The 15405-nt window shown below is 39.6% G+C and overlaps 2 protein-coding genes across 2 annotated transcripts; one reads left to right on the top strand and one right to left on the bottom strand.

Annotated features, from left to right (window-relative positions):
* Positions 1-24: 24 nt before the first annotated feature.
* cfap276 (cilia and flagella associated protein 276) lies at positions 25-1147 on the bottom strand. Its single transcript, XM_069140572.1, has 4 exons — positions 1073-1147; positions 614-727; positions 401-516; positions 25-79 (listed from the first exon to the last, which is right to left on the bottom strand). Exons 1-4 carry the CDS (start codon positions 1145-1147, stop codon positions 25-27), a joined length of 360 nt encoding a protein of 119 aa, XP_068996673.1.
* A 2925-nt stretch (positions 1148-4072) lies between these two features.
* Positions 4073-14487, top strand: elapor1 (endosome-lysosome associated apoptosis and autophagy regulator 1). The gene is made up of 21 exons (XM_069140365.1): positions 4073-4188; positions 4328-4508; positions 4624-4771; positions 4855-4935; positions 5066-5171; positions 5269-5418; positions 5677-5765; positions 5975-6152; positions 7363-7491; positions 8089-8179; positions 8325-8430; positions 8546-8683; positions 9749-10009; positions 10633-10809; positions 10894-11044; positions 11340-11433; positions 11629-11730; positions 11930-12056; positions 12755-12933; positions 13089-13254; positions 13331-14487. Exons 2-21 carry the CDS (start codon positions 4360-4362, stop codon positions 13415-13417), a joined length of 2709 nt encoding a protein of 902 aa, XP_068996466.1. The 5' UTR covers positions 4073-4188; positions 4328-4359; the 3' UTR covers positions 13418-14487.
* Positions 14488-15405: the final 918 nt, after the last annotated feature.

Raw genomic sequence — 15405 nt, 5'->3', positions numbered from 1 at the left:
GCAGTTCACAGAGTTGTTGAAGCTTCAAGCTGAGCTGTTGTCATTGTGCTTTCCTGGAGCTACTGCTGTTGGAAAAGGCCTGTGGGGGGAAAAAGGACGCTGTATTTGTATTTGGAACACGTCTTGCTCCACAGAAGGCAGGTAGATACCTACCAGACTTAGTGGATTTACAGGTGCCATCTTTTCCGATGATACATTTGGGAGAGATAATTTGACTAAACTTCACCTGCGCGTCATTTCATGCTCTAAATGGAGCGCCTCTGTGGGTCGACCCACACTGTGATGTCTTTGTCTTATTCCTTTTTCTGCATGTACTGCTCATCAGTTTCCTGGAAATTAATCAATGGCACATCAACACCGTTGAACTACCTGAAACTGCCCACACATTACAGACTCCCACCTGTGAGCCTGAGTGATGGTGTCCTGCTGGTACAAAACCTGGTTCTTTCCCCAGAAGATGTCGTCGTGGTGATTATAGACTGACTTGAGATGACGGTCCAGGCTGTCTTTTGGAGCCTTAGGTTGAGAGAAGAGCAATGTATTGAACTGAAAGTAAGTTAGTCTTTCTTTTGTTTCTTAAATTAAGGTTCACATTATTCTTACTGGAGCTTACCTGGTAGTCATGACGCATAACACTCTGCTGGGTGCTGGAAAAAGTGGCTGTATGATGGAGGTGACACCAAGGTTCCTCTGTTTGGGCGATGTGAGTTGGTTTAAACGTTTTTCTCTGCACAGTAAGAAGCAAATTATTTCTAAATAAATTATATCTACTGGTTATCGATTGTTGGAATAATATTTTTTATATATATATATAATCAGACCATAAGTATTTAGAGAATTAAAAAAATATTCTTGTGCTTCAGCACATTCAACTTGAAATAGAATAATGTATCCTGCATTGTGCCAAGTCACTGCTTTAATTTGAGTAGATTTACGTGTATATTGAAATGTCTGCGAGATGTAGCCCATTTAACATATGGTGATCTTACAAAATGTTTTGTTTAAAGTTTGCTTTATATGCATACGAATATCAGGCAAAAATGAACCCGCCTTATCATCAGTATAAACCCACCTGCCGCGGCCTGATGCCGCTGAGAGTGATGTCGTTTTCTACCTTTTGAGAAGGGAAAGGATCCCGGCTCGACATGTTTTAATGTCAGCACGAAGCTGTGCTGACAAAAACGCATATAATGGTGAAGAGTTCGGTTGTTTGTTTACAACCTTGTTGCAAAGCAACTGTAAACTTCCGGTTAACCCTTTCACAAGAAAACTGTTGGCACGTGTCCATTTAGCGTTAGAAACTTATAAAGGTTATTTTCCCACGTGCAACTATACCGGTTTGTAAAAATGTTGAAATTGCCATTTGCTTTTTTTTTTTTTTTTTTTTCCAAAGCCACGCACTAAAAGTAAACTAAAAAAACAAAACTAAAAAAAAAAACCTAAAAGTACCACGCCGTGACCGAAATAATACCAGCAGAAGACGGTAAAAACACAAGTCAGCCTATTGTGGCTCAAACGGCAAAGCACTAAAAGATAATTCAGAGTTAAAACACCTGAACCAAACACCTCCCATTCGTTCACTGTGGAGAGGGAAGCCACGCCCCCGCAGCCGCCGGGCGGACTGGCGGCACCTGAGGGCGCAGGTCAGCCCTCCAGCCTCCAGCCCTGCAGCCCTGCAGCCCCCCTCCATCACTTCAGCTCTGACAGCAAGACGATGCAGCGAGGCCGCGCACACGTGAGCCACTTCGTACTGTTGCTGCTTCTCGCGCAAACTTCAGCTGATTTACCAATGTGCAAAGAGGTGAGGAGATTCACGTTGTCACTGTTAGTCGTGATTATTAACAAACTCTTCTAAGTTTAAATTGCGGGACGATTTCCTGTGAATGTTGGGCCAAGCTATAAATGTAGCTTTAAATTGTTTTTTTGTTATTGTTTTTTTGTGTGAAATGTGTTGTCGATTAGCCTTATCGGTTAGTTGATGACGGGAAATTAATTGCTATAACGACTTTTTGGTAATTCATTGTTTTGAAGTAATTTTCTCTTAAAAATGTCAAACATTCTCTGTTGTCAGCTTCTTGAATGTGAATATCTTCTGATTCCTTCAGTCCTCCGTGATAACGAACTTAATATCTTTTGGTTGTGGGCTGCTGCTCGGGACAAAACAATACATTTTAGGCTGCGGCTCGGTCTTTGGGAAACACTGGTCAACATTTTCCACTATTTTCGTACATTTCAAAGACCAATCAATTGATCGATTAATTGATAAATTAGGCTAATCTATTCGCTAATTAGCTCATCTAATATTTGTAATCTGTGGAAATTTCATCTGTATGCAACAAAATATCAGGCATGCTCTGAGGTGCGGAGATATGAGAGAAGTGGAACTGCAAGGTTCTACCTGCTGTACCGTGTTGTGTACCTGTAGGCCTAAATAATAAATGGATGCAACATGGATGTATCGTTGAAGCATTGTCTCATTCACGAAATTTACATAAACATGTGTATTTTCCTAAGGAGGTTTCAAATTCGCACAAACTAACAGCAGTTTATTTAATCTCATTTATCACGAGACATGTTTCCCAAGCAGGTGTTTGAATCTTAGTCTTCTGCCCTCATCGCTGCTGTAAAGGTTATCAGACACTTGTTTTACTAGAACCACCATATGTTGCGTCGTCTGCGTTGCTCTCCTCACCCCTCTTTATCCGTTATAAATGTGCCTATAAACAGCAGGTACCTTTTTAAAATACCCAAACCAGTCCTTTTTATCAGCATGCTTTGACTCTTATTTCGCATGCAGTGCAGGGGATCTGTACGGTTTTATTTTAAGTTACGAGTTAATACATGTTGATTTATGGAAGGAGCCGTGCAGCTGCTACTTTCACCAGGTGAGACTGTTTCCATGCCAGTTTCTTTGACCACGAGGCTCGGCGGTCATGATGTCCTGTTGCCTTGGTTTCCGCATGTTTGTTTAAAGGAGGCGATTAAGAGAGCGCACATCTCCAGTTTGATGCATTTTTACATCAGATCCTCCCACCCAGGACCTGTATCCATCTAATCCCCTGACCGCAGCTAATGCAGCAGCTCTAATTGAAAACACAGACCTGGAGAAGTGCTGCTGCTGCTATGTTTCTGTTAACTATTAATCCCACAAGCCTGTGTGGGCTTGGATTGGTCTGCTGAATGACCTTCCTTGAAATATTACACCCTGTTGCTGACCAGTGACCAAATTTTAACATTACATAAGCCTTGTTTCAGACAGTTTCAGATCAACAAGGTGATCTTCAATGTTATGTCGCTTCCCAAATTACATCATCTCGGGTGGGACCATGTTTGTCAGTCACTTGTAAGTATCTGTAAGCTTTGCGCCTGAGCTGCTGCCTTCTGTCTCCAAAGCTCTGTGCCGACACTGAAATGAAATGTTTACAAAAGGATCGGAGGAATCAGCTTTTCTCCCCCAGCTAAATAAATAAACCCTGAAGGCTGCAGAGAAGCAGCAGCACATCCTTGATAAGTGAGATGAAAACAGCAGTTGAGATGGCCTCCTGGGCAAATATTAGCCTCGAGTTTTATTTGTAAAAGAGGCTGGCCTGGTTTGGGAAAAATTACAGCGGTACAACCCGGTGATCTATTTTTACTAACGGGTTGTTTAATTCCCACATGAACGCTGGTTTGCATTCTTTATAGAACAGTAACAATAAAATTATAAATAAGAAGATTATTAATACAATTGATTACACATTATAGTCATTTTTAAAACAGATTTCCGGTTCCAACTTCTCAAATGTGATGATTTTACACTTGTTTTTGTCACACTTGATGGTAAACTGAATATCTTTGGGTGTTGGACTGCAGAAACAAGGTGTTTGATGGCATCTGATTGGAAGATTAATTGCAAAATAACTAATACTTGCAACCCCAGCTCAAGATTTATTAATATCATGTATTTTATTTACAAGTATTCATTATTCGATCTCTTTTTAGAGTGTTCATATTTCACTACATATGTTTTTTTTTTTTTTTTTTTTTTATAGCTATGTGAAACTCACACCTGTGTTTTGTTCTTGCAGTCAGATTATCACTTTGAGTACACAGAGTGTGACGTGCTCGAGTCAAGATGGAGAGTGGCGGTTCCCAACAAAGCCGACACGTGCACAGGCCTCCCAGATCCGGTCAAAGGCACACAGTGCAGTAAGTGCAAACTTTCAATCAGTATCGCAGCATTTATGTGTAAATAACAAATTGTATGTGTTGATCGAAGTGAGTGCAGCCTTTACAACGTGACTTCTCCTCTCTGTTTTTGCCCTTTCTTGTGTTTTGCCTCTTGTAGCCTTCTCCTGTAGTGAGGGGGAGTTTCTTGACATGCAGTCACAGCAGTGTCAGAAGTGTGCTGCCGGCACCTACTCTCTGGGCACCGGTGTGTCCTTTGACGAGTGGGACAGCCTGCCAAAAGGTTTTGTCACTCATGGGGTGACAACGAACGAGGAAAATGCCCAGGCAGACTGCTCCAAGTTTGTACCTCACTTGTTTTATTTGAAAAGTCTTTTTTCCCTTTTGTCTTGGTTTAACTGATTTGATCGGAGCTCTCTGGGTTTCAAACTGTTTCTGCTGATGTTGTTTTTAAAGCTCAACCTGGACACCAAAGGGGGACTACGTAGCCTCAAACACAGATGAGTGCACTGCAACACTGTCCTACGCTGTGAGCCTGAAAAAAACTGGAACTCTGTTATTTGAATATTTCTACCCTGACAACAGCATCTCCTTTGAATTCTTTGTAAGTGATATAAATGACTGTTGCTAACAAAAATGGATGTTTTCAGGGGGAATACTTTGTAAACTTTTGTCTTTCCCTTGTAGGTTCAGAACGATCAGTGTCAGTCTACAGACTCTGAAAGCCGGTGGATGAAGACCTCGGAAACCAACTGGAGCCAATACAAGGTTTGTCTGAGTGAAGATTTAGCACTTCATCACACCTGTCGGATTCTTGTTGTCATTTTGTGGGGAGTTTGGATGCAAACAGCTCTGATACTGTTTATGTCCCACTCTGCCTCGTTTGTCCTTTGTGCAGGTAGAGCTAAACAAAGGCAACAACGTGCTTTACTGGCGAACCACAACGTATACTCTGCTGGGCAGTGCTGTCAAACCCGTGTGGTTAAGAAACATTCAGGTCTCAGGTAGCTTGTCGCCTGCAGTGTGTTGTGTGTGTGTGCGCAGCAGTTCTAAACATTTGTTGACAACATGACTAAAAGTTGATTAATGGTTTTCTTGCAGGAGTGGCCTACACATCAGAGTGCTTCCACTGTAAACCCGGCACCTACAGTGCAAAACCAGGGTCTGCCCGCTGTTCCCCCTGCCCTGCAGACACCTACTCTAACAAGGGTGCCACTGTTTGCCATGAGTGTGAACAAGACAAATACGCAGGTATGCTGATTTGCATTTCTAATGATCTGCCCACAAAGACCAGTCACATCACTGGCAGATTCATTCTTATAATAGCCACGCGGTGTTTGCATGTTGCCACACACATTTGAGGGAGTCGGCATACAAATGAAGAATGTGCTGCTTATGTGGTGACAGAGTGTGTTCTTCTTATCACTGGATCTTAATGTAAGTTGTGTGCTTTCTCTCGTCCCCGCCGGCTGTTTCCCCTGACTTGTTTTTTTTTTTTTAATTTTCCAGAGGCAGGCTCAGGGAGCTGCAAACCAAGACCTGCGTGTACAAACAGTGACTACTTCTACACCCACACACCCTGTGACTCTGAGGGAAAGGTAAAGTAAAAAAAATAAAAAGACTTGACCTGTGGAGGCAGCAATCATGTCGGTTCAGATGACAGCAGAGAGATCTTTTGAAAATCCTGTAAGCAACCATCTGGTGTCACTATTAGGTTTCCTTAAATATATATTACCTGGCTGATTGTTTTACAGAGCCACTGGTGGCTTCTTTCATGTATTCATGTCCGGCTTGCTGTGTGTCTCAGACTCAGCTCATGTACAAGTGGCTTGAGCCTAAGATCTGCAGTGAGACTGTTGAAGGAGCACTGACGCTTCCCGCATCAGGGGAGAAGCAAACCTGTCCGCCATGTAACCCGGGTTTCTTCATCACCAACTCCTCCACCTGTGAGCCCTGCCCCAACGGCTCCTACTTAAATGGAACAGGTGGAGAATCAATTCTGTCGTCGCTCATGTCAGCTAGATGGATTTATTTTGCTGTGACACACACATGTGAAGGTGTTGATCATATGACACTAAGGCCCTGTTCACGTCTGGCATTATCGTGCATTTCTACATTCGTCTTGAGTGTCTGAATCTCACTTCTCCTCTCTATATGCAAATGAACACATAAATCACGTAAATATACACTTAAAAACGTACAGATACGTAGCAGAGGAGATGAAGCAACACGCATAAAAAAAAATGAGACATCCTCGCTCACAGGCTAATAGTAATGCGCCGTCTGTTAGAAATGTATGACGTATTTCACATTTGTAAATGTATGAACACAGTTCAGGTTGTGAATTACCAACTTGCTCAACTGTCAGGCTCCACCCGATCACATCAGTTTATTTTTTGAATAATCTGATTTTGAGAGTTTGAGATGGTCGGTCTGTGTGCTGCGGCGGCTCTTCCACAGCTGTGGGTCTGATTTGTGTCAGAAACTACAGACGAGGTAAACTTAAAGAAAAACAACTAAACCTAGACGTCATATAAAGCCTGTTTTTAATCAATAAACTGCCACCGGTTCAGCTGCGTTTGACAGAATCACACAGGCTATTTTTTTTCTGGTAGCAAAAAAAAATTAGAGTGGAAGGAAAAAAAACATCCCAAACTAACAAAACTTGCTGTAATTTGATGGTAACACGTTGAAGCACCACATCAGATACGCACACAGGAACGTGCATTAAGTGTTTCTGCTGCTAATTCAGAGGTCTAATGGGTAGCCTTCATTGTGGCACAGGACACATTTGCGTTTACGCTGCTAAAACAATGTCGTCGTATGCGTTCAGGACCACCTCTGAATGTGGTCCGAGCAGATCGATCTCAATGCGTCCCGGGTGCATGCGCAGCTGTACTTGTAGCTGACCATTTCTGATAAGATCGCTACGGATGCATTTTAATGTCAGGTGAGTACACGGCCCTAATACCATTCAATTTAATTTCACTAAAAATTAATTTCCAGTTTTGTGCTAAAGTGAGTCCAGCAGGAGTGGAAGCGTAACCTTAAATTAGGATTCATATTTTAACCCTGACATGATAAAACAAACATATATGTCCTGACATATTACCACATTATTATTATAATTTTTTTGTGTATATGGTTTGTGTGTGTTAATAAAGTCTTATCTTATCTTATCTTATTTACTCACAGTTTGTACCAAGTGTCCTTTTGGCACAGAGCCGGTGGTGGGCTTTGAATACAAATGGTGGAACACGATGCCGTCCAACATGAAGAGCTCCATTCTCCGTTTAGAGTTCAGCGAGTCTGACCGCAGCACAGGTGAGAGACTTCATGTTTGTCAACGCAGCGTAGGACTGGGCAGTCATCATAGACAACTACTAAGAACTTTAGAATATCGCTAAATAATAATCACCATCACACCACACTTTATTTTAATTATTGTAAGGCACCTCTCAAAACAGAAAGATAGCAGAATGATTGAACATTCTGAGGTTCAATTTATAGCTCAAATAACTGAACACCCCAAAATTATAAAATTTGAAAGAAATAACAGTTAAAATAGCCACAGCAGTAATCTTAACTGTTCAATGGTCCACAAGCTTTCCAAGCTCAAGAATAAACGTGACACATTCAGCCTCAGAGCTGCTTGTAATACTTGAACTAAGTTATGTTATTGTTCCTTATTTATAGGTAACAGAAGTTAATTTAAAAATTACACTAGTTTGGTTTACTCTCCCAAGGAAGATCCATAGCGAGTTAGTGTGTGTGTGTGTGTGTGTGTGTGTGTGTGTGTGTGTGTGTGTGTGTGTGTGTGTGTGTGTGTGTGTGTGTGTGTGTGTGTGTGTGTGTGTGTGTGTATGTGTGTATTGCTGGTGGGATGACATGGAAGTGTGTTTTATGTCTTTTTAATGGCAGCATGGGAGGTGGCTGGAGATTACGTCTACACCACCGCTGGGGATCAGGACACAGACTACCTTGTGCTCTCGCTCAGTGTTCCCGGATACAGGTGAAGTCTAACAGAATTTTCTTCTCAGAATTAAATGTAAATGTCTCTCTGTCTCTCTGTGGCTACACATCATGTCCCAAATCTGAGCTCGGATAGTTACAAATGTGTATCTTAAAGTTTCATAGAATGTTCCTTGTCTTCACAGGCTGCCTCAGTCCATGACCAAAGACCGTGAAAGGAGGGAACTTTCTCGCATCACCTTTGTCTTTGAGACCATTTGTACAGCTGACTGCACGTTTTACTTCCTAGTGGTGAGGCAAAAATGTTTTAGTATTTCTGTCACACGTAAGCTTCAGGATGTACAAAATGTATAAAAACTGGGTTTGACTCAGTATGAATATATGAGGTGAATGTATTTCTCCATAGGGTTTTCATCAGTGGAATAACGATGTGGTGGAGCATTGGAAAGGCAGCAACGGGAAACAGTCATACTCCTACCTGATCCAGAGCAACAGCACCGTCGGCTTCAGCTGGACATTTCAACGGACGGAGGACTTTTACATGGTGAGAAACAGGCACACATCCCAACTATCACAGCTGACCTGTAAACATTTCAATCCATCAGCCTTAAACATGTCAAACATGTCAAAATTGTTTTTTGCTGTCACATTCACAGGTTAGAAAGCACATTGTTATTTGTTTCAGTCATCCTTCTTATTTGACTTTGAAGTCCAGAAAGTGGCTTCAGGGTGAAGTACCATTGATGTGCAGTTAAAAGCCTAAGATCTATGTATTTCATCAGCAGATTTTTTTTTTTTTTAAATTTCTCTAAAATTATTCTTTTTGCTCGTCAAATCGATGCATAATTAAGATTTTTAAATTATTTTCTTAAATTTCTATTTTAGGAATATTGGATAGAAAAATAAAAACTCAGAAAACCAATGCTACAGTATTTTATTGTACATGTTACATCTATGTTTTTTTGGATATGCAATATTTTATAGATAATCTTACTTTCAAATTTCTCCTTGTTTCTTTTTTCTATCTTGTAACCACTGCTTTTAAAATTCTAATCTACTCCGTTTGATTTCTAAGTTTCCTCTTTGTATTCTTTGCTTTTGCCCAGCCAAGTGAAAACTTGTTGATAATCACTGGAAGACTTTATTTAAAATTTTAAAAACACGATATATCAGTCTGATGTTCGAGGAGGACAGGAACTTCAGCCATAAAACCAATATGTTGTCTGCTAAAATGGAGACAGTATTCACATCTGTTGTCATGTAAAGATTTATATGAGGCTTTGCAAGAACATGAAGCACAAATATTTAGTGATAGATACTGAATGCATGAATTTAAGGAAATTAAATTAATTACTTCAATTTGTTGTTACAGACTGCTTAAGTGTCACATTTGCTTTGACTGATATGTTGAGTGTTTTTGTGCTCTAGAGGGCAGTCTGGAGCTGTGTGGCCACCTCTTATCCAAATGACCTTTGTCCTTTACATCTCAATTTTATACTGACTATAAAACAAAGACTGTTAACCGTGTTCCTTTAAACAGAAATAGTGACCACAGTGTGTCTAAGGCCTCACAACTGTTTAAAGACACTTTGTGTTTCTCTTCTCTCAGGAGAGGAAGTACAGTGCCGACGTTGCAAAGATCTACTCCATCCACGTGACCAATGTGATCGGAGGTGTGACCTTGCAGTGTCGCCACTGTGCTCTGATGTCTAAGGCCGCCTCCGCCTGCGTTCCCTGCCCACCGGGGCACTACATGGTCAATGGGACGGGAGTGTGTAAGAGCTGCCCGCCAAACACCTTCATCAGGGCCGATCAGCCGGTCGGAGAGGCTGCGTGTGTTCCGTGTGGATCGAACACAGAGAGAAACAAGGTGAGGGGAACAAATCTTTTCCACTGACTAAGACGAAATACAAAAACTTTTGCTCAATCTATCAGAGCATCAATTTTACTGAGGTCAGGTCATCAGTGTTGTTTCTGGAAATTTTAGTTGCTTTGTGCAAATATTGAGACAACATTATTTGAGTCTCTAAAACTTTGATTTTCATATCTTTAGTCTTTTTTTTAGGTTTCAGTGGAAAAAGAAACCAAGACACTTTCACATTGAAATTATTGTCTGCCATAAGTGATTTTGAATTATTTTGCTAATTCACCTGAATTAATGTACATCTGACAAAGATAGTATTTCCATCTTACATGCTTTTATAAAATAAGATTTTCCTCTGAATTCCCAAATAAATAAATACCTTTATCATTTAACCTTTACACAAAAAAATGTGAAGAAATTCTAAAAACAAACAGTCCTCATGAGATAAACTTTCGTCAGGACATCCTCTACTGTAACAACAGACAGAATAACGCCTGCCTCTGTAATTCAGATGATGTTGGCATGCACCAACACTTTGGTTTCCCACCGAAAGATCAGAAGGTTACTTCACCCACTGAGTATAATATGTTAGTAAAAATACCTCCTGACACCCTGACCTCGCCCTTCAGGCCGCCACAGCTTGTCTCAGTGACTGTACGCTGGATGTGCAGACGAGAGGAGGAGCATTGCTGCACTACGACCTCTCTCCTCTGGCCAACGTCACCGGCTTCCGCAGCAGCCCTCGCTTCACCAACAAAGGCCTGCAATATTTCCATCATTTCAGTGTGGCTCTGTGTGGGACAGAGGTAAAGAAGTTGTGATCCTCATGACGTTTCTTTTTGTAAAAGTCTATTTGACGTGCGTTTCATCTTGCTGTATTTCTCTTACAGAGATGGAGGCCAGCTTCCTGCGTGGACAACGTAACAGAGAGTGGGAGAGAGGTCAAAGGTTACCTTTGTCAGTCCACTGTGGTTCCTTCTGACATCAGGAGTCAGAGCATGGTGTCCTCCCAGCCTTTCCTTATTGGTGACTCACTCATCGGTATGAGCTGAATGCTGCAGCTGTCTATTGCAGTGAATAATTCAATTCAATTCAATTCAATTCAATTCAATTCAATTCAATTCAATTCAATTCAATTCAATTCAATTCAATTCAATTCAATTCAATGTAATATATATATATATATATTATGTATATACACCCTGAGATTAAATCAAATATCAAATAGATATTATTTGGTGGGGTTGCGAGCAGAAAATGCTCACGCTAATGCTAAATTACACCATGTGTATCTAACATATCAGATGATAACGCTACATGTCTTCTCACTCTGAAGGTGTGACCACTGAGACGACCCTGAGTGGCATCTCTTCTCCAAACTGGTTGTTCCCCTCCGTGTCCGGCCTACCAGATGTCATATTCTATTACAAGTAATAAGATCCCAGTCTTTCATTCTTTTCTCATTCTCATTTTTCCATGGTGACGCTTTCAAATTCATACTGGTCAATATTTGGTGCTGGAAGTTTTAGCATTTGTCAGAAATATAATAGAAAGTCTGAATCAGAAAAAAAAAATATCACATGGTTGGAGTTAAGACTTGTTCGTGATGTTTGCAATGTTTAAAGGTCCAGTGATACAACTCAGGCTTGTAAACAAGGCAGGTCGGCCAACATCAGACTGAGATGCAGTCCCACGGTGGCTGCTACAGACTACATCACGCTGCCAAGGTACCTTACACATAAAACAAGCTCAACTTTTTACCTGACAAGAGTCATGCAGACAACATTAGATTTTACTCGCATACAATGTTATAACAACCATATTTTGCACTATGTTATAGATATTGAGTTCTCTGAAGCTGAACTGTGGACAAAGATTTTTTTTTATTTTTTTTTATAGCTCATCATAATCTCTCTTCCTCCACAGTAACTGTTCAGAGGGGACCTGTGATGGTTGTACTTTCCACTTCCTGTGGCAGAGCCAGCATGCATGTCCACTCTGCACCAAAAACCACTACAGAGAGATTGTCAGTGCTTGCATCGAGGGAATACAGGTAGTGCTAAATCGCCATGGACATAGTAACAAAAATCATTACACCTCCTCATTCCCACACAAATCCTCCAGAGGTCCATCACGTGCTTGTGTTCGTAAAGAAACACTTAAAAATTCTAAAAACATCCTCAATCAGATTGGATTTACAGGAATGTTATACCAGACTGAATTAATTTTCCATTTCATGTAATAATTTTAATAATAGAGGTTTTTTTTTACTTTAAGTGTGGTATAAAAACAGTTAAGCACCAGCAGGTCATTATTTTGAGAAATATACATTATTGCTTTCTGGCAGAGAGTTAGATGAGAAGGTTTATATCACTGTTAAATATAAGGCTACAGCTAGCAGCCAGTTAGCATTGCTTAGAATAAAGACTGGAAACAGTTTGTCTGGCTCTGTCGAAAGGTTAAAAAAAAAAAAATAATCACTTACCAGCACCTCAAACTGATTAATAATTTTTCTAACTTGTACACTTTTTTCAGATTAGATATACAAGATATAACCTATTAGTCAGTGAGTTTTAGCAATGCTGACAAGTACACTTTATTACGATTTCACCAAGCCAGGCAAGCTCTTTCCCTGTTTGCAACCTTTGTGTTGACCACTGTCAGGAAAATACTAATAATATTAACAGATATGTGATGATGGAAAATCTGACTGTGTGTCTGTGTCTGTGTCTGCGTCTGCGTGTGTTTCAGAGAACCACCTATATGTGGCAGCAGCCTTTGCAGTGTTACGGAGGAGAGTCACTTCCAGCACAAAAAGTCAGTGCTTGTGTGACTCTGGATTTCTGGCTCAAGTTTGGTGTGTCCGCAGGAACAATAGCTGCTGTGCTGCTCATCAGTGTCAGTTGTTATTTTTGGAAGAAGACATGCAAGTGAGAACACTGAGCTTTACATTTACTTTGGTATTTGTTGCAGCACTTATATGTCACACTTGTTACTAAAATGAAAGGTTAAAAATCTTTGCGGATACCATGAAAACCGTAACAGTTGTTGACCAGATGTTATTCTCGTCATCCCCCATCTGCAGGCTGCAGTATAAGTACTCAAAGTTGATGATGAGCTCTGGGGGTAAGGAGTGTGAGCTGCCCACCGCAGACAGTTGTGCAATAATGGAAGGAGAGGATGCAGAGGATGAACTCATGGACCTCACCAAGAAGTCCTTCTTCACCAAAATAAAATCGTTCTCACGAGAGGTCAGTACCCCCTTCATTCACCCTCACACTGAGCCACAGCTTATCGTGCTTCATGTTATTAATAATGTGTTTTCAGAGGACATCAGATGGATTTGACTCAGTTCCCCTCAAGTCATCGTTTTCATGCCAGCATCGAGAGGATGAGGACTCTGATGAGGCTTAAATCAGAGGATGAGCAAGTCCTGCAAGGAGGTGTTGAAAGTTTTAGCTGGTTTTACATATGCACAGCAGCTCCAACAGATGTCTTTGTAGAGTTAGAAAAAAGAGATGTGCTGTTGAATGTATTTAATTAATCATTAAAAATACGAGTCTCACTAAGGGTGTTTTAAGATAACGTAAAGGAGAGCTAATATTATTTAGTATTATTTGTCATATGTTAGGTTGCCTAATCTAATATTAAAATTCAATATTAGTCTCCATATTGGGGATTTACTCTATTTCAAAGCCAAATGTCATTTAAAAAAATTATCTAAGATCCAATCTGTGGATGAATTTACACTTTTGATTTGTGTAAATCTGTGTTCATTTTGCATTATTGAGTGTATGTCTTTTTTTTTTCTCCTTTTATTTTTTATCAGCCATCCAGTTCAGTCTTATAATGGTATTTGACATTATGTTTGCCAAAGCTTATCCTGTTCTGCTGTGCATAACATTGATACGATTATTCTTGATTGTGAACTGAAGACATTTTCTACAATACAAAAGCAAAAAAATGTAAACTCGAGGAATTAGTCACGACCTCTAATGCTGCCTTCAGGTACTTGTGGTAAGATATAATTGTAACACTTAATGTTACATAGATATTACTTTTGTGTTACTGTGTATTTTTCATGTCCTTTTGACAGAAAAAAATTACTCTTTTTGTGGTTGTTGATTTGAGTAAGATATTGATGCAATTTGACTCAACCAGAATATGCACCTGTAATACATATTTTAAGTAATAACCAAAGATTGCTGACTATTTTTTTCCATGTTAGTGTGAAATCAGAAACACAATACATTAATAATTTTTTTAAATGTATGAATTGGACATGATCTCTATGTTTGTCAACAATAATTCTGAATTGAATTGAATTGTTTTTCCACAACACACATATGCCAATATCACACCCTGTTAAAGTACGATTGTAGTCACTGGTGGAATGTAATTAAGAATGTTTAAGCACTGTAGTTAAGTAGTAATTATTTTGTTTTTCTGACTTTACAATTCAAAATATAATATTGTACCTTTTACTCCTCTAGCTCTTTCTGAATGCTGTAGGAATATTATGATTTTTGTAATGCAAGATGTGATTTATTCTAGATAATTTAAAAACATTTTTTGTCATAGGTTGTAGAACTACAAAGATATAAAACTTTAAAATTAATTCTACCTATACAATCTACATCATTAATAGCTGTTTGCAAAATTCATATGAAATAATCATCCAATTATGTACGTGTATGTGGCTTTCAGTAAAAATAACGATTTTAAATTACAAGTAAAAGTTCTGTATTCTAAATCTTACTTTAATAAAAGCACATAATTACTGTCAGCAAAATGTACATAAACTATCAACAGTGCAAGTAGTTATTATGCACAATGTCACAATTTGTAGGGTTATATTTATTATACATATGAATGCAATGAATCGAAAGTACAATATTTCCCTTTGAAATGCTGTGGACTGGATGTATAAAGTAGCATAAAATGGAAATACTCAGGGACTACTGCTGGACCTTTTAAATTGTACTGAAGTACAATAGTTTATTAAATGTACTTAGTTACTTTCTACTACTGATGTCCTCAAGAAAACTGATATGAATATTTGTTTTTCTCCACTGTATGATGTTTTATAAATGCTGACGCAGTAGCACTTGGAAGCAGCACCGCTTTCTGTTTCTGTCCTCTTCTCGTCGCTCAGCTGTCCAAAGTTCCTTCTTCTCGCGAGGTTTTGCGACGTGTTGCGAGCGGGGTGAAATCTCGTGAGCGGAGTGGGGAGGAACATTTAAGTATATTTAATAGTTTATAAAAATGTACTAAGTTACTTTCTACTCCTGATTGTACTCAATAAAACGTATCTGAATACGTTTTCCTCCACCGTGTGATGTTTTATAAATGCTGATTGTTTCAGTAGCGACTGGAAGCAGCACCGCTTTCTGTTTCTGTCC

Source organism: Embiotoca jacksoni, unplaced genomic scaffold (genome assembly GCF_022577435.1).
Source record: "Embiotoca jacksoni isolate LCO1_2020_lvr unplaced genomic scaffold, fEmbJac1.0.p SCAF_9, whole genome shotgun sequence".
NCBI classification, from domain to species: domain Eukaryota; kingdom Metazoa; phylum Chordata; class Actinopteri; family Embiotocidae; genus Embiotoca; species Embiotoca jacksoni.
This window is presented reverse-complemented; position numbering and strand designations above follow the sequence as displayed.